This window comes from Ammospiza nelsoni, chromosome 5 (assembly GCF_027579445.1).
Source record: "Ammospiza nelsoni isolate bAmmNel1 chromosome 5, bAmmNel1.pri, whole genome shotgun sequence".
Taxonomy (NCBI): domain Eukaryota; kingdom Metazoa; phylum Chordata; class Aves; order Passeriformes; family Passerellidae; genus Ammospiza; species Ammospiza nelsoni.
Window position 1 is genome coordinate 35704384 of NC_080637.1, and position 26850 is coordinate 35731233.

At 37.8% G+C, this 26850-nt stretch overlaps 1 protein-coding gene across 1 annotated transcript in view; it reads left to right on the forward strand.

Moving 5' to 3' along the window:
• The window catches only part of LGR5 (leucine rich repeat containing G protein-coupled receptor 5), an 88750-nt gene that overhangs the window by 40861 nt on the left and 21039 nt on the right, over positions 1–26850 (forward strand). The window contains exons 3-6 of the mRNA XM_059472334.1: positions 10670–10741; positions 12309–12380; positions 23286–23501; positions 25857–25928. Of these exons, the coding sequence (XP_059328317.1) occupies positions 10670–10741; positions 12309–12380; positions 23286–23501; positions 25857–25928 (432 nt within the window). The remainder of the gene's footprint in view (positions 1–10669; positions 10742–12308; positions 12381–23285; positions 23502–25856; positions 25929–26850) is intronic.

The window sequence follows — 26850 nt, forward strand, 5'->3', positions numbered from 1 at the left end:
AACCTTCAAGTGATATTTAGTAAATTGCTATTTTTCAGCAACTTCAATTAGGTGTTTTAGTAAAAGAGCAACAAAAGGCTGTTGTATTACAGTTATTTTACTACAGAGCAGTACAGTCCCAAAAACCCTCTTTTCTACAAAATCAAGTAATGAAGTCACCCCAAATAATTTGCAATCTACCTGCACTGCAAGAATGTTTTCTGACACATATGGTTATTTTAAAATAATCTTGAAAACAAATTAATATATCTACAAAGTTCTTAGATTGATCTTGGCATTATTATAGTGATCTTTCAGGCACAAGTGTCTTTAAAAGCACAATTTACTCTAATACAGAAGTACAAAACTGCAGATACAGTACATAAGAGATGTATTATGTGAATCTCACCATGATTTCTGTTGAAATCCCTTTACACTCCAAAAGTGGTCAAGAAGCCACTGTATTTGTGAAAAAGTCCTAAATTACCAGGCATGATCTGTTATGAGCTGGTTGGTTTTTGTTTTTTTCTTTTCACTTCTCCCTCCATTCACTCTTTCTTGCTGCAAAGAGGTTTTCAAAGGGTTAATGGGAACCAGGTGTTCTTTTCCCCACTGACTCTGAGATGTGGGACTGAGATCTCTGGTCATGTACATTTTTGAAGGCTGAAAGCATTTGCTCTTGGAGTCCTGTGCAGTCTTTTGTTTTGTACTGGTGTAGGCATATTAGGACTAGCATTGAAAACAGATTCTGTACTTTAAACTATAACATAAGCTGGTAGAAAACATGATGAAAGTGCTGCAGCCATAGTCCAAAACTTTTTTCAGAAAGTGGGAGAATCATGTAATTTACTTCAACAATCTTGGAACATTAACATTAAATACTAAAATATTTCCTAAAGGTTAATCTGCATACATTTAAAAGCCCCTAAGGCAAGAGTAAAAATGCTGGCAACTGACATGCAGAGCTAAAATAAAAAGAGAGTATCATCTAGTGGTCTCAAACTATCCACACATTCCAATGTCACTTCAATACCAGTTTTACAGTTCTTGCACAGCAGGGTTTAGCAGAGCTGGTCCTGGTGGAAATTGGTTTGTGTCACCTCCATCAGCTAAAGTTTCAAAAACTGTTACTGCTAAGTGACTTGTGATCCCCCAGATAATTTCAGAGCCATTCACAATCTAACACCTAAGTTGTGAATTCAGCTTCTTCACACAAATTGCAAATTTGGTTTCTTCACTTCATGTGTGCATCATGCAGATCAGACTGTGTCACTGTGTTCAATTCATGGTGTTTGTCAGTGAGAAATATCTGTCACCAGCCCAGCAAATGGCCCATGGCACACTGTAAATTCTGTTGCTGCAAGACAAATTTTGCTCATACCTGAGGACTGTGGTTTCCCAACTTTGCTTTAATATAGAGCTGCACCCAAAGTCTTGACAGAGGGAAGTGTGCCAGTTGTCTTGAAATAAGTTGGTAAAAACCGTAAGGAGATGTTTACCTAGTTAATCAGTTGGAAAGAATTACAAGTTTTCTCCCCTAGTTTTTGCATGCACAGTTTAGGTTTACTAAAAAAGAACAAAGCCAAGCACAGAGGATTCCTACTGTATGAGCTAACAACTTGTAACATTTACATCCACAAAGCAAGGGCCCTGGTGTTCTGGAGCTCTCACTGCTTTTGATGCCATCCCTTTGATGCCACCAAAGCAAGTAGCAGCAAAGAACTCGCCCATGTGGATGTGTCAGCCTGACATCCTCCAAACTGCCCTTTTTGCCCTCTTATCAAGAATAACAAGATGATGAACAGGGAAAAAAAAGAGGGAGAGAGAAAAACAACAGAGCAAATGCCTTACTAAATCAGAGCTGCTTGCATTGGTTATTATATAGCTTGTGCTGACAGATAATTATTCTGGAAATGTTAATGCAAATTGCACAGAGCAACCTTGACACTGAAACTGCTCTTCATCTGTGGGGTAAAGGGGAAGAAGGGGAGATGGTGGGATAGGGAAAAGATAAAAGAAAACCAAAAACATTCAGATATGCTTGCAAGCAGAAGCAATAAATGTTCTAGGTTGAAATCCAAGAAACCTTGTCAGTGCTGCTGCATTACCCTTATTGAGTGTCTGTTGAAGTTTGGTTTTGGCTTGTAGCTTATAAATGCTTTCTGGTACTTGTAATTTATTATCCAGCAATGTTCATTAGGAACTAGTTTAGAACATCAAAAAGAGTCATTGGAAGTGCTTATTGTGTTTTGTGATCAATACAGATAGTGACATTACGCTTAATTAAACTAGGGTGAAGCGTGCTATATATCTGTAGATCCTGAGGCAGGATTTTAATTTAAGTCTTACAAATGCTGTGTGTGCTGCAGTAGCAGGTATGCAGAAATAATTTCCTTCTTTTTGTCAGTGGAAGTTCAGCCTGTTTGTAGACTGCTTCATTTCAGTGCAGTGAGAACTTTTGGTACCCACATGGGTCAATTTTTTTCACTTGCTTAGGATGATGGGTAAGGAGTTCAGACCACATCACATTTATATCTAATAGGTTCTTGAGCACAGTAGAACCAAATTCTTCCCTCTAAGTTGTTTATTTGAATTTTCAAAGAGGAGTAGATGGAATTCCTCCAGTAATTAATTGCTGTTGCCTCATTGAACCACTCAGAAAAAAGCAGCAATCTCAAAACCTGGATCTACACAATTTGTGTTCTTTGCCTATCACACTGAAATGACTAAACAGCTAATACATTTTTCATTATTTTCAGTTTGATCATACTGCAGGGTGCTGCAGTACACTTCAGCCAGTTCCTGCTATTAATGATTATTATTTCCTGCCTTTTCTGATGATACTGACACTACTGGGATAAAACCAAAACCAGCATCAGAAGTGTAAATGACACTTGGGAGACCCAGCCTAGGAAATATTTTGTGTATGATCCACCATTTATTGCTCCATCTTGCTGTAGCATTTAAATACTGAGAAAGAAATTTTAAGATCGTTCTGAGGGTTGTGATTTGATGACAACTTTCTTCAACCATAGAGGTACTGCCTCGTAATGATTGTATCCATGAGTTCCACAGCTGGGAGCAGTGTGGGATGTCCTGGCCATGCTGGAGTCCCTCCTGACAGTTGTCCTTGCTGTGATTGGAAGGCAGGTGCTTGGATACCTGCTCAGCAGAAGGAGCTGCTGCTGTCAGTGCTGGCTGGGGACAGCTTCACAAAGGAACAGATCAGTTTTCTTTAGCAGTGATTGGATCACAACCATGCTGGATGCAGAAAGAGTCTGTGCCTTTTTTAAGTGGAGAAAGAAACTGTATGTTTTGAACCATATTCTTAACTGACAAAAATCTATGATCTGTTTCATCAAAGGCAGTTCAAGATCAAATACACACTGATTTCATTCCAACTGCTTTAGGTCTGTTGGAGTTATTCCAGTTTACACCCTATGAGAATTTGGCACATGCATTTTAAAAGGCAATTAGGCCCTAAAGCAAGAGCAGACTGTGTTGTATTTGAATTTCCAACTAAATTCTAAGTAGCAATAAACGTAACATGCAGCACAATTATGACTTGCACACTCTTCTCCCCTTATTTAAAGAAAGGAGAATATTTTTACATTTTCTTCTTTGATCTCTCTGACCATTCAGTTCTTAATAGATCATTTGACTCACATTTCTTTTTATATTACTGTAATTTTATAGTTTTAATTAACATGACAGAAATATAAAAAGATAATTAAAATACACACTAACATTTAAATTCATAGGCTAGCAAAGTAACTCTTAAAAAACATTTTGAAATAAGTGTTGATATCATCTGTGAATTAGTAACACTGCAATTAATCATCTATTAATTAATACATTTCTATTGCATTGGTCTGAGAATAATCATTAATACATTTAAAATCAAACTCTTAACGTTTTAGTTGACTTTGGTTAAGTGCTATATGAATATCCGTATTGCCAAAGGTTTTTTGATGTAAGCAGCAGAAACGTTTCACATTACCTATTTATCGACGTATATGTAAGCTGAAGAAAATTAGAAATAAAAATACATAAATTACATATTGGCTATATATTTATATAAGTGGAGTAAATATTTGTGTAGTCGTGTGATTGTGTACCTCTAACAAAATTCAATAGGAAACAAGATTGAGGCAAGACTCAAGATTGGTAAATTCTTCCTTGAATAAAGCCAATTTTTTATACTGGAACAAGTTTTTCTAGAAAAATATTTCGACATTTATATTTTCTTGTTATACTTCCATGTTGTTCCTCCCCAAGTCGCCATTTCCTCCATTAGAAATTGGGTTGTAGGTTAAGGATTGATAGAAGTGTTATTGCTGCAGCTCCTCAAAGAGAAGTAAATTACTGGCAAATATGATACTGTGGCAGGATGCAAATGAGAGCCCCACTTCTACTTGTGTCAGCACAAATTTTTCCCCTGACTTCAATGAGACTGATATTTCACCATGGATCTTTATCAGGTATTCAGAACAATTATGGCAGTTGGAGGAGGCAGAGCAGGCTTTTAAGAAAGAAGTTTCAAATTACAAAAGAGAGTTTCTTGTCTGTACACAAGGTATAAAAGACACAGTCCATGATTACATTAATTTTAATGGAATTTTCTACATACTAGCATTTTAGCACCAAATTCAGGAAGGTACCACATACAGCAGAACAGGCCCATCTTTTGGGGTTTTTCACTGTCTCAGGCCTTCTGAATTTTCAATTTATATTCACAAAAAGAAGATTCTTCTATGTAATTTCTTTTCAATTTTCTGTCTGGAGAGGTTTTTAGCTGGAGCATATAATGGAGTAAGTGATGAGTGGAACATCTGTTTTCCAAAAAAACACATAAAGCTGACTGGATTGTGACTCTGTTGATATTAACCTAGTCGTATAGATATAGGTACAGAAATACATATATGGATGTAGACCTATCCATGATAACATTGTCTTAGCATGTGCAGTCTTTGTTCTTATTTCTTAAATAAAATCAGCAAACCAATTAGTGAACAGAAGTAAAATGCAGAGTCAGAGACATATAGAAAGATTTTAGTTCACAGAATTATTCTTGTAGAAATGCCTCTGTATCTTCACACAGTTGAAGATTTCAGATTGCACTCACTATTCCATTTTGTATAAGATATTGCACTACATGGGAACTGATTAAATATAATGCAACAAGTGATGCAATGACATATAACCTAATCTGTATTAAAGGGCATGCACTGGCATTAGTCTAGAAACTCTGAGTCAGTCTGGTATTCATATCATAGTTTACTGGCAAATACTATGAGTCAAATATATTTATCAGAAATTTGAGTGTGATTAATTTCTACATAATTTTATCTGTTCTGAAATACAACAGTTTCACTTTGCAATAGTGAATTTTTACATTTTTTATTACCATTACATGTTGAGTCACACTGAGATCCAGTGTCATCTATTCTCCTGTTTCAACACCTTGCAATATTTGATAAGTAACTTGTCCCAGAAAACTCCATTGTGCTAATCCTCTTAGAACACATGAATATTGACCAATGTAAATATATGCTTTTTCCCAAGGAGACAGTTGCCTCCCTTTCATGTCTTTTCTTGAGTTTTGATACTACTAGATTTGGAAATACAGTCCACAGATGCTTGATCAGCATTTGCTGGACTAGATCTTACTTAAGCAGAGAAGGAAAGCGGCCACTACCAATATTGTAGTGTCAATGTCTTCTGCAGACTGAGAAGTAGGTGGGTTAGATTTCCCACAGGTTCTTCCTACAGTTGGTGGAAATGTGTTGTCTTTATTAAATTCCACAGTTTTTTATCTGTAGAGAAGATTTTGTAGTGTTTCAAGTTCACCTTCATCCCAGCAGTTATAGAGGAGATGCTTGGTACCAGGTAAAGTTTGTCCTGGTGCAGAAAACATCCACACAAAAAGCTGTTTAGAGCTGGCAAAGAAAAATTATTGTACTAGAAATGTAAAGTTGACTGTTCTCAGTCACAACTCATATTTATTTGCTTCCTTCTGATGAATGAAGTTTTTTTCTTTTCAGACAATCAAAGGAAAATGAGAACAAAGTTTCTGATAATTTTTGGAGCTTTAGTTCTCTTGTCTGGGAATATTCTTTTGACTGGATGACCACCATTTCTCAGAACTATGACACTGCAGAAGAGGTCAGAATATGTCAAAGGGGTCAGCAGATGGGGAGCACTCAAAGGAGAGCCAGACACATCTTTTCTTAGATCGGCCCATAGGCCATGAACGTGACCTCCAGCACTACAACTATTCCAACAGTGAGCACTGATTGCCAGTGGCAGCTCTGTGGCACTGAAGATATTTTATAAACTACTGTCATTTAAAAGTACAGAGGTCACTTGCTTTTCTGTGTACCTGTCAGGGTACAAGTATCACAGCTCACTTATTTTACATCTTTTAGAAAGAAACTTGCAGTAGTATAAAAACTATGCATAAGACAAAAGTATTCTGACTTGAAGCGTAGCAAGTAACAGGTACTGAAGGAGATATGTGGTGGCTCTTCTCTGTAAACTTTTCCAGACTCCATTAATTTGCAAGATTATTCAAAGCAGTGCAAGTAAAATCTAAACCTGAAACAACATAATGTAAAAAATAGGATCCTTTTGGATTACTTTTTCATTGAAGAGATGTGATATATTTAAGCCTGAGTGTGCTTAATGAGATATCTCTAATATGAGAGATTTTTAAACTAATGTCCGATGTGCTTAAAATAAAAGAACTTTTTAAAATGGATATTCAAAATTTTTCAAACAAAAAGAGTAAACCATTTGGTTATGTAAGTTATAAACAAAACTGATTTCATTCTTGCTCTCAGAAGTTATTAACTAAATATTCAGCTGTAGAAACACATACTGCGTCCATTTTCATTCATTCAGGGAAAATTATGCTTACCCATTCAGACTAAAATTACTATCTGAAGCACATACAAAATTCAGTAAAATACTGAGCAGCTTCCCTGAAGTAATTTAGGTAATAGAAAACAAAATAGCTGAAGTGGAGGAGAGTGTAGACACTTGATACATACTGTAGTGTCAACAATGGGATGAAATTTCCCTTATTCCAAGGATGAGAATAGAAACACAGTAATAGCAAGAAAATGCTTAAAGGAAGACATTAAATATTATCAGGAACAAATAAACCAAATTTCCTGAGCTTTGAGGCATGCCATAAAGGACTGATATGCTAACTTTTATCCAAGAATACTAAAAGAATTAGACAACCATCCAAATGAATAATTTTTGCTGATTTTTACCAAATACTGCGGCAATGAGGAATTCTAATAGGCTGGGAAGATGCTACTATTGTGCCAGAAGTGGTTTCACAGTGTGTCTTGGGGATAGATAGGTGCTTTTGCTGAACTTGTTCCAGAGACAATCATGAAAAGTGCATAATGGAAAAGGGTTTAGCATGGTAAATGAGTCCAGACAACATTGTTACATCAAAAGTAATTGTTGCCAGATGTCTGCATTTCCTGACGCTGTCAGGCTGTTTGGTGAGACAACTACAAGGACATACATATCCATACATGGCATTTGTGATATACTTGATGTGTAACCCTGTGCTGAAGTACGTGGGGTTGTACATGAAGAGCATCATCTGCTGCTGCATCAGCAGAGGAATATCATATAAGATAGCACTAATTACTGTCTGTAAAATTAGTCAGAGCTCTTTTCAAATTGAAAAATATTCAAAGCAGAACTTCAAGAACGACCTTGAGGTTGAAAAACACTCACAAGGAGTAAATACGGAAGTTGTGCCTACCAAAGAGTTTAACATGTTTTTTCTACATCTATCTAAATTGTTTGTAAGACATTTTGAATAATTAGATAGTGATCTAAAAGGAAAAGAAGCAAAAATTTTTAAAAGGGTTGGAGTCTGGAAAAAAACCCCAAGTATCAAAAATTACATTTTGGTTTAACAGTTTGGGTAACTACCACTCAGAACAGCTCAGGAGCACAGCTGTACATTTTCAAAAAACACCGAACACTAAGGCTTGCTGTGGAGAGCCACTAAAATGCTCCAAAGCTGGGAAAAACGAGTATTTAGCCATTGAAATGAAAATTTAAAGCTGCACAGTTGTCATTGCCACAGTCCTGCATTTACAGTCAGGTGATGCATGCTTGGTAATTGGCACAGCCCTCCTCCAGGAGCTCTTAAATAGGTCTGATTTTCTCAGCTAGCCCTCTTTGTGAAGAGTATTAAGTCCAAACAGGGGGTATTAACATGTAGTACATTGGGCAGTTTGCTTTGCCTCAATTGTGAGTGAAGAAGGGGTGGAGGCCTGAAGGAGCATGCTCTTGAGTCTTCAGACAGGTGGGTTTAGTTCTCTGCTCTTTACCAAGTTTTCCATATGACACTCACAACAGTAACCCAAGCGAAAATCTCAATACCTGCACCTTCTTTTTTTTTCCAATAAGGTTTTGGAAACCCATAACTTTCTGGCTCATGCTGAGCTCAAGTCCAGAATTGTGTCCAATCATGTTGTCAAAATGGCAGAGCAAAAATGTGCTGTAGGGATGAAGTACTCTTTAGGTTTTCTTTTAAACAATCATATCACAAGAACTGAAATCAGAATTAGATAGGTCTCTGCCTCTACTGGTTAGTGATCCACAAAAGGCATTTACTTCCAGGAGCACAATCTGCTGTTCCTAACCTAATGCATGCCTGCTTGATCCAAGAACAACCCAAAAGTCATTGCCATTTGTGTTCAGAATGAAAGCTGAAGCTTGCAGAGGGCCCTCACACATCTGAAAAAATGTGTGAGTGCCTCATCTTGGAGCAAGAGCAAACCAGGTTGGTTTACACATCTGCCTGCAGGAATTCAGCTGCATGTGCAAAGTTCTCAGATGCGTGGAGATCAGACTCCCCTACAGTCTGCAGTGAGAGACAAGCCCAGCAGCTCTGCCTGATGCTGATTGTCATTGCAGAGCACAATCACCTTTGTTCAACAGAGAGAGCTAGCTCAACATTGCAGGTTATGTAGTTCAGCAGGGATGTCTGTACAGGAAAGAACCTCTTCCACTGACTGAAAATTCCTGAAAAATCTATCTCTGGAGCTAAGATCTAGATCTTTTATTTTTCTTTTCCTTTCTTTTTTTTTTTTTTTTTTCTTTCTTTTTATTTTTCACCATGTAGCCAAATGTATCTGTTTATTTTCTGTATGAAAGCAGTGGCTAAAAACAAGGTGTGCACAGGACCCTGTGATTAGCTCCAGGAAAACTCAATCCCAAAAGAAAACAGCATTTAAAGGCCAGTCAGTGCTGGATCTTTGGGACTCCAGTCAAAAGTACTTGGCCTTCTCCATGAACAGTATTAGCAAATCTGGTGCCTATTTCAGCACTGTAGGTTCCTCTCTTGCAGCTTGGTACCTAAGGAAATTCCTGGAACTAGTCCTGAGTTCTTTCCTGAGGGGCCAGAGGCTGAATCAAATGTCAGCTCTGGTATCACATCAGCTGGGCTCTGCAATCCTGGTGTGCAGTATCTTGGCTGATGGAGCATACAATTCCACTTGGCTTAACTTGTTCTGCAAAGGGGTTACATCATATCAGTTTGTGGGTTTTGTCAGCCAGGAGTACACACTGGGGCCCTACTGACTCAAAGGAACTTTACTAGGAAGTTGTCCCTCACCAGTGAGATCTCCAGGTAGGGTACAGGTATCACAGCAAACTCAGGCTGAGTTGTGATGTCAGAAGGCTGAATGCAAGATCATAGAGTGGGTTGGGTTGGAAGGGGCTTTAAAGACCATCTAATTTTAACTCCTTGCCATGGGCAGGGATACCTTCCACTATACCATGTTGCTCAAAACTCCATCCAACCTGGCTTTGAGTAATTTCCAGGATCCTCTTGAGTTGCACTGATGGGGAACTGGACATGGAAATGCCGTTATTTCATTTCAAATAGATTCTCTTTCTTAGACACAAACCTTACAGCAGAACGATGCAGTCAGTAATATGCTTTACAGAGTTATTTGGTGTAACCTAGCTCTGTTTACCCAGGTCTGTAAAATATCTTCAGGCAATCTGAGAGCAAGATGCAGTAGAAATAGGGGGGAAAAGCCCTACAAATTTTAACAAATACACTTTTTGCCAACCTATTACACATGCGCTCACAGAGAAACCTGTTATTCCACCAGTACAGTAGTTTTACATGTAGTTATTTCAGAATGAACTCTAATCATTGCTGCGTGGATATATTTTTATATTTGTGCAAATGAGTGAAATGTTCACAGAAATCATACATGCACAATTCCAAAAGTTCATGCCTGTAAATCCTATGATGCTAATGGTTGTCACTATGTCTCTATTGTAGTTGCTGGGGTTGTTCTAAACCCTGAAAAGAATATGAATAATTCAATCATAAATTTGCAATGAAATTGAATTTTTTTGCTGCAGTCCAGCTCTCAGTAAATCAACAATGCAGTTACAGACTTCTCTTTTTTTGTTGTTGTCTTTTTGGGGATTTGTTTTGTTTTTGCTTTGTTGTTTGCGGTGAGGGGGGTTTGTTGGGGTTTTTTTAAAGTGTATTAATGAAAAAACTAGGCTCTTAAACTACTGCCTCTGGCATCAGTTGCTCAAACATAGCTGTGTTGCACTTTTTAGCAACCAAATTAATTCCACATGAAGAGAAAAGCTATTCACTCTTTTCCTTTTTCAAACTTTGCAGACGTCTTGCAGGAAATGGCTTGACATACATTCCTAAGGGAGCGTTTGCTGGCCTTTTCAGTCTTAAAGTGCTGTAAGTAAACTGTGTGTTGTTTGATATATTTCTGATTTCCTAAATGCTCTAGGGAACTAATTAACCAGTGAAGTTTTGATCAAGTAAATTACATATTTTGATCATCTCATTTTCAACAATTCAATTGAAGATACATATGAACATCATTAAATCTTTTTCACATAGAAAGTATCCTAAACAAAAGTTGGAAAACATTAATAGCCTTCTAAAAACAACTTGCTCATCAAGTTGTAGATGTCTCTGTACAATATCAAAGGTAAAAATTGATTCAGTTAATAGTTTCTTTAATTATCTCAAAAGTCCTGATTTGAGCTGAATTTTTCATCATCACAAAAATCTGGGGGTTTCCTTTTCTTGAGAGACATGGGGGGGAAAACGTTATTGTATACAACACAATGTAATTTAAAACAGTTCACATTTCATATATTTTTCTTTGCATTGTAATGACTATTATATAAATTATTAAAAATATTACAAAATTATATCATTTGGAGTAATAAGACAGTACATGCAGTTACTAAAACTACTAGGAGGCTCCATCTCACAGTGTTTACACTAGAGGGGATCTTTGCCCATGTAAAGTTCACAGAAACTGTATTATTAGCAAGAGCACCAGCCTCTTTAGCAGTGTCAAGCCCGGCCTGGTGCTACTGTACAAATCTCTACTGAAAAAACACTTAGCAGGAAAAGAAGTATGAAGAGATTCCTGCTCCACCTACTTCTAAGTTGGCAAGCTCTAGTTCTTATTGGCCCAAGCAGATTTAGGCCTGCCAGAAATTATTTCATTTACAATGTCCCATTGAATATGCCTCCTTTTGAAGGCAGCATGTACTACTTTGGACTTATCCACATAGAATATTTATATATGTAGGAGTTGGTCCAAACAAGGGTGTTAGGTAGTATGAATGAAACCATATTCAAAAGAAGGAATATTCTTTAGGAGTGGAAAGTGATTTTTCAATCTTTGCAAGGTAAATGATGTGATATTTGAGAAAAAAGATTTGTCAAGTCATTGCTAGCAACCTTTGGTTTGGGAAAATTTATTTAAGTGAAAAAAAATTAGCAGTTTAATTATAGAGATAAAATTTTATTCAAACTAAATCATAAATGTCTCACACAGTTAAGAGTTGATTTGCCATGGTTGCATTTTCCTAAGTAAGGATTTCAAGAGTCAGTCCTCCACAGCTTTATCAGAATGGAATCACTTCAGAAGGGGAACAATATCAGTGCATGAGAATGAAAATTTCAGAATCACTGGAGGCAATTAGGAAGTTACAAGCCCTACTGAAAGCAAATCAGATTTATTCTTTTAGCTTCCTTAGCTGCTTTGAAAATCCTGTTCAGAGCTGATGTCTAGCTGTTAGCAAAGCTAATACGCTACAGGTATTTGTTTGCCTTGAAGAGAGCAGGCCTTTGACAGGGGCAGGGGAATGAACTGTTTGTGTGACTTTCTTTGTAATCTTGAAATAAGACCAGTACAATGAAGGTAAGCTTGGAAGGAAATTTGCAGTAGAAAGAAATGATCTTTACTGTGTTGATTGTGGCTGTTGTGCTACTCCCAATGCAGGATGCTGCAGAATAACCAGCTCCGGCAGGTTCCTACCGAGGCGCTCCAGAACCTGCGCAGCCTGCAGTCCCTGTGAGTATCCCTGGGTAATCAATTTCCAACCTTGCATGAGCTGTAATGTACAATTACCCAATAATTATCTGTTAATATTGCTTTGTAATGCGCTGAATCAACTTTTTCTTTTAATTCTCTTTGAGCTGCTATTCAAGAGAATTGTACTGTCAATTAAACATCAAAAGCAATTGATTTCAATCCAGTAATTTCATTACACTGGCAGCCTCTTTGCAGCATTATAGACTGGTTCAACATCTGAGAAGACACTCACTGGCTTGCAATGCTTTCTGTCAAAAACATGACTTTTTGTTAGTATTCTTTACCAGGGGAGAGAAGGAATCCCAAATTACTCCCCTCTTTTTTTCATTTGGTGTAATTTTTTTTAAGCACTATGGAAAACACTAATAACTCATGAAACAAAATGTACTAGAGGATACTTAATTATATTCTGTGCTTCAGGCAGGCCTCTGTATTTATAGCTCTTGACTGTCCATGCTGACTCAGTCCACAAGCTCCAGTTTTAACAGAACTACTGCAAGAAGTCCTGGACCAAGAGTGAAGTGCAGACCATTGGCTGCTTCGTGGTATGAATGAAATTATTTTGGTGTGCTTCTGCCGTATAAAAATGGTTGTATCAAGCTGAGCTAAAAGCTGACCTAGCCCAGCATCCAGCCTGCAATAACAGGTGCCAAAGGAAAACAGGAAGGTCCAGCAAAGAGTGCAATACTGCTTTGGTATACTGTTCCAGCAGCCAGAGGTTTGCACTCAGGGACTCACTGAGTCTGTTGTGGCTTTGATAGATAAAGGGTTTTCTTCTATGGGTTTGTACAATTGTAGTTTGAGCCAGTGAAACACTCATGATTTTTTGTGTCTGCATGTCTGCTGATGAGCTAGCATGGTGAGGTACCTTCTGATATGTACTTGGAACTTTTCACCACATTTGATGTTCTCTGCAGCATCAGGAGAAGGTGGAAACAGCAGTTTGGTATTCATGTACACCACATTTATATACCTCTCTTGTATCTCTATTAGTCAATTTTTCAGATGCAATCTGTTAGGATTGTCTGTCATGTGGAAGCTTTTCCATTCCTCTGTCATCCTTGTCGTGTTGCTGAACTCTTTTTCAGTTCTCATGTATTTGATCTGAGATGAGTGAAGGAGAGATAAGCCCTGTACAGAATGCTTAAAGAGCTTGGCACCATGGGGTTATGGAGGGCAAAAATTGACGAGTTTTTGCTTGCTTTCCTACTAATTTAAAACTTTGTTTTGTGTAATTTTTTTAACCTTTACTGAATGCTAAGCTGTTATTTTCATTCTTATTGCAACTGCAGGACTTCTTTCTAGCATGTTAGTAGCTACTCAAGAACTTGTCCTGTAAAGTTGGAATTGCCTTTTCCCTCAGCACCGCTCTTGACACCTGTCTATACTGGACTTCATCTGCCATGTTCCTGTTCGTGCACTTGGGCATCAAGAGTTTCTTCTGCTGCATTTGCACTTCATTTTTTGAAACCACTAAGATGTTTTTGCTATCTAAACAGAGGATGCAGTAAATTGAGTCAGTTACTGAACTATCCACAAAATTGTATTGTCACCTGATACAAAAATAAATCACAAAATTTTCTAAAGAAGCTACTGATTTTGAATCTGCAGCATGACATATCTAGATGATTGAAAACAGAAAAGCATTTCTTTGCTCAGAGGAAAATGTCAAATTACTCTTCTCTATGCTTTAGCTGACCACCTTATATTGTCACGGAATTACTTTCAAATAAAACTATTTTCCTAAAATGTTACAAGATCCAAATAGAGAATTCAATCTGGAAGTTCAAATAGCTTTCACAAGAAATGTTGCTACATTGTGCACTGATCACCAACATCACAAGTCAAAGTCTGACATTGGCAGGGATAGAATGAGCATCTGTACCAATCTGGTTAGAGTTGTGTTGGTTGAGAAATGTGCTGTGTCGAACAAACTAATTTTTTTTTTTTTTGTGTAGGTAAAGAAGCTCCACCAGAAGGTTAATATATTTTATATACATATTGTTCAACCAAAATCTGAAGATCAAAATTAATGAAATTAGTTTATTTACAAAAAAATCATGTCATCTGTGTATAACTTAGCACTACACAGACACACATTATACTGTAATAGTTCCCATGTTCTTATGCCTGTCTTGAACTACATTTGCCTCCTTAATAAACAAAGCATTTGTTAAGGTTTCTAAAGGTGAAACAGCCCTAAGAATTAATTATCTTATAATTGTTATTTGGTCAGTGCTTTTTTTCTTTATTGACCAGACACAGACAGAAATATCTCAGCCATATACTTTTGAGGTTACAGTTCTTTCCTTTGATCTTTGAAAAAGTCATGAGAAAATGCTGGTCTAGTGACTATATTAGGTTTTGTTTCTGCTAAACAAACAAAAAAATCTTGCTGAGATCACATCACTCTATACACATTCTGGACCAAAACATGATAAGCCAAGCCAACAAGAGTTCCTTTGTTGCTCTGAAAGAGATTGTTGAATTTTCAGTACACTTGCTAAACAAAATGACAGTCTCACTCAGGCTTTGTTGCAGATATTTTTTTTCCTTGGGTGAAGAAGTTGAAGAACTAAACTGGAATTTGTGCAGTCTATTTAAAGGACTGAATTAAACAGAGGGAGAAAAGGAATGGTCAGTAGAAACTTTTAGACAGCTGCCTAGCAGACCCAAGATGGAATGATAGGGGTTTGTACAGAAAAACTACTATCACCTGAAAAACGATCTTTTGCTAGGCAAAAGAGACCTCTTTGAGGAAAAGAAAACTATTATTCTTTTGTTTGCTTAAAAGGGGTTGTGCCTGCCAGATAAAGGTGTGCACAGATTCAGTTTCTTGTTTCATATAGTCTAGGAATTTTCTGTTCACAAGGTTGTTTTGCATTGGTTTCTGATTTACAATAGGAATTATTTCTTGAAGCCTTTGAAATAGCAGGAGTCTTTTCAAGAGTGTAATTAAGAGGTTAAAAGCCTTCTCAAGAGCAGTTTCTATAAGATAACAACTTCTTCTCTTTATTATGTTTAGGTCTGCAGGTGGCATGATTTCTCAAAGCCTCACTAACCCTTTGCTTTAGTTAGCATATATGTGGGGAGGAAAAATAGCCGGTGTTGGGACTCAAATATCTTCCTTTTGTGGTTTTTCCTCAAGAAAGGCAGTCATGCAAAGGGGCAAACCATAGCAACTGCCTTGATACCTTAATAAATGTGAAGAGGATTATGTTAAAATCCTTTTTATAGAAGTATCCATGTTTAATTGTGCATGTGTGCACAATATGTACATATGCACACAATAATATTCCACATTCACTCATAATGCAAATTTGTCACAAATTTTTGCATCCAGGGTATTTCTGGATGATATCCTCTCCCTGTTATCCAGTTACAGCCTAAAAAATGACAGTATAGATGTCAATATTGATAGAACCATTAGTTGATGTTAAATCACCTGTGGTACGGAGAATAAGAGCTGATGTGTTGCAGGAACAAGCAACAATTTCTTCCACTTCATTGTCCAAGTTGCATTGCCAGAATGTAGAATGATATGACAAGTTTGAGTGACAAATATTCATAAATTTCTTAAGGCTTGACTTACCTCTAGAACAGATCACTCTTATTCAGACAGCCGATATTACTCAATAATTACTATAAAATGAGAAATAGGCACAAAAGTTAACCCAAAACACGCAAGGTTTGTGAATTTCACCTTTGACAAGAAAAATCCATGAGAAAACCTAAATAAATTAATAACAATTTTTTTCTGTCACTGAAGCAAAAAAATAAGATTGAAACAATATTAAAATATTCTCTAGTTTTATAAAAGTCTTTGTAGTTCAGTAGTCAAAACCAGCAATGTGCTGCTTTGGTTAATAAATGAGTTCAGCTACCAGAGCTTGGGCAATGTTTGCATAGGACTCTGGTTCTCTGTGTGGCAGGAGGATCAAGGAAGTAATGAGTACATGCTGATTTTGAGACGTAGTTTTGAGCAGAAGGGTTTCTGTATTATTGGATAATCCATAATTTTTCCTCAGAAATCTAGTGTGAACACAAATTATCCTGGTTGCTGGTCCTAACAATTGAAATGGCATTTATTTTATGCCAAGCACAACAGAGTGTGCAGTTACCTTGATTGAAAGGGAGGAACACACAACCACTGATGTGTCACAACTTAGTACGTGGCAGCAGGGTTCAAAGAGTCACTTGAATGCTCTCATCTCTATTAGTCACCTTGAGCAAATTTATTTCTTTAGAACAGACTATAAGAAGGAAATCTCTTGATTTTGTGTTTCACACATCATCAATATCTCCATTATGTGTTTAAATCAAGAAAACTTTTAGTGATTTTTAATATATATGTATAGTTCAATAACTTCTCACATATGTTTATTGTGTGGTTTTCAAGTGTCATTTTTAATTAGCAGCTTATTTTCAAACTTTTTTTCATTTAACGCAGGTATTTGTTTAAATAGGTATCTTTGTTTCTCTAGTACAATCACCTTATTTTTAATTTCACCCTTTATATAATGGAATTTACATATAATTTCAGTATGTTTGAACAAGCATGGCATGGTCAAAAACTGGCTATGACATATCATTAATATTTTTTTACTTTTTTCCTAAATATGTTAATATTTGATTTTTCCCAAATATGTTAATCTTTGATATTACTAGCCACTTGAAAAGCTGCAGATCTTCATTTTCAAATGTTCCCACATAAAGGAGGAAAGGGTAATTGTCATTGCATATGGAAAAGCTTTTGCTATTCTTTTATTTGGATTATTGTAACACAACCCTTTGCAGTGAATCCTATAGATGAAACTTCCATTCTATTTATTTTCTTGTTTAGATATCATTGTTAATGATGTCTAAACAGCTCTAACTGCTGCATTATCAGACACACAAATAGTCAAAATTAAGAACAGGTCGGGTGCTATCTCACTGCCCATGCCACACCAGTCATGCAGAACATTTCAAAGCAGTATTATTTACTGTATCACTTTCATTCCTGTGACATTTAAAGGACTTTTGCTTTGATAGTGGAAAATAGGGCAGAAGAGCATACAAAGCACTTTAAACAGTTGACAGATGGAAAAAATAAATCATCTTTTCTCCCTTAACAACCTGCAAAGCTACAATTTAGTGAAGTAGTGATTCAACTTTACAAGTAACAGCAAAGTAGTGTCAATGAAATTTTTTAGCATTTTCCAACATAATTTGTAGATTTCTTATATTTTATTTATTGGGTATTTCGGCATTTATAGACCACCTGATGCTGACACTAGGTTTGATGCAAAATATTATCTAGAATTCATCTCAGATGTTCTCAGTAGTTGCCTGTCTGGAACAGGTCAGCAAATGGATTTTTCAATGTCCCCCTACTCTCCCAAATATTTGACATTTCAAGAGAAGTTTCCATGCCTAGCCTGAAAAAGCACTGGAAGACTTTGAGGGCACATAGTTCTGCAACACTTCCAGTTCAGGCTTAAAATTAAAACTCAGCACTTTTTTCCCCCAGAAATGTTAAATTTGAACAATTATTTTCCACTTTGATGCATCTGTTAATAATCCTGCTTTTTAATTGAAAGACCAAACAACTGTGGTGAAGCTGCATTCTCTCACAAGAACTGTTTTCATGAAAAGACAGGAGCCTTAGTTGTGGTTTTCCATGTCACACCCCATAATAATGAAGGCTACAGAAGGTATTATCCTTCTCAAGAAAGCTGGTACCTCAACTGGTACCAACAAACTGCCAGAGGAGGAATTTCCCACATTTGAAATTGAGGTTGTTTGTACCCATGCAGATGTCTACACATACACAAAGATGTCTCAGAATTCTCTGTTGCAGTCTCCTTGGTTTATTGCACACCTTCACCATCCATCTGCTGCAGTCCCAGGCAGTGGGCAACAGAAGAGGGACTGAAACACCAAGCAGTAGTAGAGTATCAGACCACTCCTCTCAGTCACAGACATTTTTCTGGACTGATAACCAAGGAGAGGAAGGTAGAGGTGCAAGGTTTCCTAAAATGCATTTGCTACTGGTTTTTTTTAATGTGCAGCCTCTAACTCAACCAGTCAGTTGCTCTCAAAGTGAGGTGCAAAGAGACTGTGTCAGCAGTTCCAGGCCAGCTGGTGATGTATTCTTTCATCCAATAGGAGCCACCAGGCATCTGACTCTTTCCTGTCTTATGAGTAATCTCAAAAGAGTGGAGATTTATCACATCTCTAAGACAGACAAATTTCTCAACCTCAGAACTGCTAGCCAGAACTCATCCTGCATGGCTGAAGCCCGCCAGGGTATGTGGGAGGCAAGAGGCTGCTGTTGGAGTGTTTGGCAGCACAGGGACTTAGAGCAGGTTTCCAGTCAGGTCCTGGGGTCATGCAGTGGCCACTGTGGTAATCACAAGCAGGGCAGGCAGTGCTTCAGAGCACTCCCAGGCTCTGGCTGTGGCCCCCTGCCCAGCTGCACTCTTAACAGAGTCCTTGGCATGCTTTTGACCCATGCAAAGAACATTCCCCTGAACTGGGGAATGTATTCCTGGGGTTCATCTGGTAGATCACATGCCCCTGGGACTGTCCTCAACAGGTGACAGCTTGCTTGGGAGGCTAGGAAAGGTCACTCCGAGCCATTTGGCTGAGGACTTGAGGGTGCTCCCAGACACATCAAACATGTCTGTCTGTCTGTGGGGTCATGATCTGAGTCTGTAGCCAGGTTCCTGGGATAACCCAACAGCTGCTAGCCCCCACTTTTCCTCAGTTGTGGTGATTGAAAGTACCCAGTATCAGAGCCAAGGTTTTTATCTTTGTATAAACGTAGCAATGCAGTTGGCCTCTTGTCTGTATGCAGCAAGACAGCATCCATCATCTTGAATGCAGGTTTACCAACACCCCTGAGCAGCACATCTGAATGTGAAGTGAAACACTATGGATTGAGAAACTCCCAGGGCTGCAGCAACCTCCTCATGTAAGGCTGAGCAGTGGGACAGAAACAAATGCTCCTAAACTGTGACTTGTTATTTGTCCGTTTTGGTCTTCTTGTTGCCATGCAGGGTTCTTTGTATCAGTCCTGTAAAACTGAGATATGAGAACTGCTGGACTGTTGTGTTGTAATTAAGCTTTTTACAGTCCTAGCATTTTCCCCTGTGGACCAAAGGGGATATCCTGCTTAAAAGATCAGGTTTGAAAAACATGGCTCACAACAGCCAGCTCTATTTTTATTACATCCACTTTTCAAAGCTAGTTTAGATGTCACTTGCCATTACCTAAGTGGTACTTTAGTCAATCCTGTGAACAAACCCCTGAGAGAGTCTGTGTGCCAACACACTAACAAAGAAGGTGGGCTGCAAGTGACCCTCTCCTGGCCTTTGTGCCCTCCCCAGACAGGCCCTGTCCATCACTGCTCCATACTTCATGGAGAAACTTGACTAAGGCTCCCTGCATTACAGAGCTGAGTCAGGAGAAGAGGAAGGTGATACAAGAGGGACAAGTGCCACCTTCTTTAATCTACCATGACCAACATCAGTTTCCTGTGCTCCCACTTCTCTGCCTCCCCTACCTCTTAGGTACAGTCCCTTTTCCTTTGGTCTTACCTCTCCTACTTTAAACTTAAACATCAAAAGAAGCACTTTATCCTTGACTTCTTTGTGGCTTCCCTCTTCTGCAGACCTTTCATTGTGTTCTGGCCCTCATCCATTCAAAATGAGGCAATCCATGTAATAGCTGTTCATTTCAGAGGGAAAAATGGCTTGGAAGAAATCTCCTTCCTGATCTCCTATCTAGCATTTGATTTAAACCTAAATGAATAAGCAAGGCACTCCAACAAGATATTAAGGAATTTCTTGGTTGTGGAATATACCCAGGTTGTAGCAGTTTTTGAGAAAAGATACAGAAAATGGGGAAAAAAATATATATTCCCTTAGAAACCTACCACTTCTATGAAACTTAGCATCCATTCATATTAAATTGATTAAGAAATGCAAATCAAGTCTTTTTCAAACAACTGCCTTTGTCTGTACCAGTAAATGAGGTTTTCATTTTACATGGACAATATCTTTTCATGATTTGTGAGCATGGTCGCAGAATTCACAGTGTGTCACAGGAAACATTAGTGGGTTACAGTCCACATATCTCAGGCTTTTGCTTTGAAGGGTTTAGACATTTTAAGTGGGCTCATGGTGAATTTCATAGTGGCTGCTTTATTTACATGCTGCCTATCAGAAGAGATCAAGTATTTCTGTTTCCCTAAATTAGCTCTCTCTGGAATATAATAGCAGCTTTCAAACTCACCACATGTTATCTACATATATTTTTCAGTTATAAATAGGGTCATGTTTGTGAGTTAATGGGTTTAGTTCTGAAAGTGCCAAAACTTTGATCAACACATGTAAAACAATTGGCTGAAAAGGGTGATTTTGATCAGTCCTTTATACATCAATGTGCATTACCTACAGTATGACAGGAAACATAACCACTACTGAAACCTTTTAATATCTGCAAGAGGGAAAACGGTGCTTGGAAATTTAAAAAAGATTAGATAACGAAAGAGCACTTGAGGCAGTACTTCTTATAAGTACTTGCAGGATATGTAACCCAGTTACAGAACCTGAAGCACAAATCATTGCAGCTTTTTTGTTTCTTCCAAGCTTTATTTAAACAATAATTCAACTATCTGGAATTTCATTTACAGTACAGCAGTTCTGTTTTTCTTTCTGTTCTGTGGGTTATAGCCAGTGGTGGGTTTATATTTGGAAACTTCAGCTATTAAAAAAAAAATCTGTTCCTTGATTTGCTACGAAATATTGGTAAGATAAAAATCCTGGTCTCACTGACAACAGCAGAAATATTGCCATTTCAGCCACAGGGTCACATACAAACAAGTAACTGTTGGCTTCTCCACACAGCCAGCTATGCTGGGAGTGACTCCCATGGAGTGAGCAGGGACACCAGGGCTGCCCAGGCAGCCTTCCTATTGAACACTGAGATGCTAACTGCAATACTGCAGCACATGGAGTTTGAATAAAGCCTCCATTCTTTAATCAGGGAAACTGTCAATCTAAGGCAACTGTAACTTCTTAGTTTACATACCAGCATCACCCAGGGAAGAAATTTACTTCTGACTGAACACAAAGAAATCTCATCTACTCATTCAAATTATACCTTATTTGAAAACACAGGCATAACATGGTGTTGCCTGAGGAAAGGAGGAAGAAAAACACGAGTATTTCTAAACATTTCCAGCCTTACCCATTTGTTGACAGACCAATGAGTTATTTTGGAAGCTCTGTCTCTGCTGCCTGACATGTCAGTTATTATATTGAAAATTTAATTGTACAAGGGCTTTGACACTGAACCTTATAAATTTGTTCCAACTGACCTTGTCTCAGTTATTTGCCAGCCTGGCACGGAGCCTTAGCAGTCATTATTTGTTCTCATGAAGTAGGTAGGGCCAGCATGGAACAGGAGATAGAATGGACCTGACATTTTACATGACTGTAAATGAGGAAGCAGCTTTAAATAAAGAGATTAGTATGCCCACCACAAAGAGTATTGCATTTCTCTCAAAGAGACCAAATTTAGGTTGTACAGAATTACTTCTTTGTACCCCAGGTGTGGCTGTTTGTTCTGTACTATTTTCAAACATCTATTTAAATTCATTTCTGTTTTACCATTCACTTAATTACTCTTCTCTAAACATTTCATGAAAATTTTTAGAGCACAGCTTTCATGTTATGGAAAAGGTAAAGTCACTGCAAAACATTAAAAGTAGAAAAAGTTTATCAGGGCCCACATTCCCAGCTGGGTGTTTCACAGATTTTCAGAAATCTGAAGTGCACTTTTAAATCTTTCCCTGAAAGATGCACAATGAAAAAGCAAAACACAGCAAAAACAAAAGCCAGTGAATAGATGACGTTGTATTTGCAGCACCACATCTGAAAAGGTTTGCTAGCTTTAATCCTTAATTACACAAGTGTAAGAACAAAGCGTCACCTGCAGACTCTGCAGAACTACAAGGTGCAGTTGAGCTCCCTCTGTTGGCTCTGCAGCAGCTGAAGTGCATTTAGCAACTACTTTTTCAACACAAATACATCACATTGGCAATACGAATCTCTAGGTAAAAAAACATTATGCTGCTACTAAAAAAATGTGAACTTCAGTTCTCATTAGAATTATTAGGATAAACAATATTTGCAGTGAAACAGGCTCCCAAGGGAAGTGTTCACAGCAGCAAGGCTAACAGAGTTCAAGAAGTGTTTGGACAATGCTCTTGGACACATGATGTGACTCTTGGGGAGGGTCCTGTGCAGGGCCACAAGTGGGACTCAATGATCCTTGTGGGTCCCTTCGGACACAGCTCATTCTGTGATTCTATAACTCCGTAATATTAAAGGAAAGGTAAAGCAGGAACCTCCAGAGACTCAGAAGTGAGTTCTATTTATGGGTTTTGGAATGGGTGTTTAGCATTTGGAAATCCAAAACATCTTGCAGCTCGGTGATTTGTAGATTCTGGAAGAGAGTCTCTGGATGATTTTCGTGCGCTTTTTTGTTCTATGGTTTCAAACAATTGGAAAAGGAAACAAAGTCATACCCGGTCTTTAGAGAGACTCTGCTCAAAAATGATCAGTGTGTGCTCTCAGTGAGTTGATTGCTCCAAAGGAGACCTGTTGTCTCTGCAGAGCCAGATGACAAGCAGACATTTAAACATGATTTTAGATCTCAAGAATGAGGCTGCCAGCAAGATGGGAATGTAGAATCTCCAGAAAATGAAAACTGGAAGTGGTAATCCATGCCCATCCTTTGGGGTTATGTTCATGGTAACAACTTCTTATAGCTGTTGTGCAAAGACACTTTTCTTTTCTTGATGCCAATTTTCTCTGTTTCTTCTTCTCCTAGGCGTCTGGATGCCAACCACATCAACTATGTACCCCCCAACTGCTTCAATGGCTTGGTCTCCCTTAGACACCTGTGGCTAGATGATAATTCCTTGACAGAAATTCCTGTCCAAGCTTTTAGAAGTTTACCAGCACTTCAGGCAATGACATTGGCACTGAATAAAATTCATTACATACCGGACTATGCCTTTGGAAACCTCTCCAGCTTGGTAGTTCTGTAAGCTTTATTGATTTCTTTTTATACACAGTGTCTTCTTGAAGGGCTGTGGCCTCTTGGAGAAACAGATTTTTTTTGCATCTTGGTACAGTTTGACTAGCATTTGCTAAACCACTTGTTTTGATCTAGCTTCAAAGTTTCCATCTCAATAAAATATTCAAAGGAATTAAAAATCTCCCTATCTGGTCAGCAAAACAAACAGGAAGGGGCGCATTGTGTGTTGTCTAAGATTGAAAGAGGGAAGATTAGAAACAGGAAATGAACGGAAATCTTTCTCGGGAACTTGGAAAGAATGCCATCCAATAGAAAAAATAAGCATTTCCTGTCATAGAAAGTATATGTAGTTGTGTATTCGGTTACATTTGCATACCGGTTCCACTAACTGAAACATGCACGGCTGGCACCAAAATCAGGAAGGTGTAATATGAATCATGGTTTCAGCTTCTTACCTTCTGGGAATGTACCAAATGGAAAAAATCTAGACTGGCTGGAGAAACTTAATAGAGAAGTAATTTCAGGATGCTTTGGAAAACATTAACATTATTAAAGAGAGAATTATATAATCAAGCTATAGAGGCTGTCAGAAACCATGTAAGACACTTAGCATGTGGTAGCATACTCTAGCCCCAGTGTAAGCATTGAACCTGGCACACATCAGGGTTCTTCATTGGCAGCTATAGTCACTATCTCTGCCTCCATGGGGCCCCAAAATTGGGTATAAACACCTGACTTGTGCTGCAAAGCCTTTGCCTTCTCTTTACATTAAGCATCAATCCCTTTCAAGTTAAAGAATGGATGGACTTGTGATTGATTGACCTTCTAGACTTACGTCAGCAATGGAAAAGACAAGAGGCTGTCTTGAACATTGTTCTCTAGACCCCTACCAGAAATGTAGTGGTAAGAGGACAGTTAAGAAATGCAGGAGAAAATAATTTCTTTTCATGCCATGCTTGCTTCTGCTCAGTTAGGTTTCCTTATTTAAGCTCTGCCTTGCTTATTTCTAATCAACTGGGCTTTGAAGTGGTTAATAATTGAATCATTTCTCACAACCTACAATAGCTGATCTTTTTGGCTCATCAAAATCTTTGTGTGTGGTTCTGCTTTCATTGGGTTACTACTCTATACAGTGTGGCAAACTTTCTACACAGAGGAAAAGTGCATGGTCAATTGGAGCAAGTCAAAACCTTTATAATTAAAGATCCAAACATAATTGGAATTTGAAGATGCACTCTTCATGCTAACTAAAGCATTAAAGGTCAGAGTAGTCATTAAAAATATAGAGCTGATTGGGTTTCTTCCTAGAAAAGAAAAAACTCACAGAACATTTTTATTTTGCTGTCAGAATCCCTGCCTTTGATAGACAGGTAAACTCAATTTCTCTAGGTTCTGTAGAACATTCAGAGAGCCTCTGATCTTTAACAATATTTTCAGAATATAATTAAGGCCCTGGCAGCTACTCATTCACATCCTTTCTTTTCTCTTAGTGCCCTTCTCCCTTAGTTTCCCTCTACGACAGGGATAGGATTTTGAGGACAAAATAAAAGGAAAAATCTGAGGAAAAGGCATTCTTTTTAAATTAAATGACCTGAAGTGGCTACAAGTTGAATCTACTCACATTAATGAGCTTCACTCAGAGTGGGGTTTTTTTCCATGTCACTCTGAAAGACAGAAATAGGTAGAACTCAGAGACTTGAGATGGGTGGCAGGGAGAAGGGATTAGAATTGGTTAAAAATATAAAAATTACTTTCAAGTGCTAAATATTTTAGGAAGTAGCTACTGATTTTCATAATTTCAAAGAAAGGCAAGTTACAGCACTTCTAAGATTACTTGGCTTACTCATTTAAGGGAAGCTACAACTTTTTGTGTTATTGCTTTGTGCCTTTTTGCATTCTGCAAGCCTAATGCCCCTTACCTGTCTGCTGTGTTATCCATCTCCTCAATGGCTGTTCTTTTGGGCCATACTCTCTAACACTCTCTGAATACAAATCTTTCAAATATACATCTCACACCCCACATACAGTTTTTCAGGCATGTTACCTAACTAATTAGCAATCATTGAGAATATGTCTATTCATTATGCAAACCCCAGCCTGGAACTACAGGATACAACACTTTTGAACAGTCTAGGTGGTTTTAAAACAGATCCCTTCTGTGAAACCGAATTGAGAGCTATTGGGAGAATGGGTGGTGGGCGGTAGAGGTGTCACCTATACATGCTCCTGCAAAAGCATGATTGCACATGATCAATGCATGCCTGAAAATAAGTTAATTTTGATTTAACTATCAAAATGTTTTGCTTTAGTCCACTGTGTGCAGTGTACTTTCCTGACTGTGTGCTTAATGTTCCCCTGCAGACATCTCCATAACAATAGAATCTATTCCCTGGGAAAGAAATGCTTTGATGGGCTCCACAGCCTAGAGACATTGTGAGTTGACCTCTTATTTGTTTCTTTTTTTTTTTTTAGAGTGTTTTCATTAGTATTCTGAAAGAATAAAAATAGCCCAAAAGCCAAATGTGGGTTTTGGCTTGCCTAATCGCTACAGGATCTAAGTGATCTAAGTGATAGTTCACAATGACTCTGTGTACTAAGTCCTATTTTTGACTATAAAATTAGTTTGCCTTTTTAATAAGCATTGTCAATTGATAAATTGTTTGAAAGACAGCTGAAAACTGTGTTGAGCATATAAAAAGGAATGACTGTTCATGAACTTATGGTTGCCTAGTTTAGTACTATTTATTTGTCTTGTTCAATCAATAAAGCTAATAGTTAGATTGGAAATTGTCACAGTGAAAAGCTTTAACACTAAGAAACTATCTTACCACAGAGGAGAGTTATAAAATTAGATGGGTTTATTTTTTAATACCTGTAAAAAGCAAAAGTTCTAGGTAGTGAAATTATGCATGTGCTTTACAAGTGGGAGAAATGTTTCAATTGTATCCAAGTTTTCATCTTTAGAGAGCTCTGATAAAGAATAGCACTGGTAAAGACTGAAACTTCCTCAACTTTCCACTGTAATTCTGTTTAGATCAATTCAAAAATTGTTGAGCTTTCCAGCAAAAACATAATCTACGTAAAATACCAAACAGGAATGCGGTGCTAATGGTTAGCAGAAATTATTTTGCTACAGTTAGTCAAATACAGATGTTATCTGTTGGAGTCATCCAGACCCCAGAAATGCCACAGGGACAGTAAAACTTTGCATGTGCTTCTTCTCGCAGCTGCTGCAGTCAGCTGCATCATTTTCAGTGATTTTGGATGTTATATCCAACCAGGACAGAGGTTAAAAACCCAGTTACGAGAAACAAATTGTTTTAGACATGGATATTGCTAGTCTAAAGGTGACTAT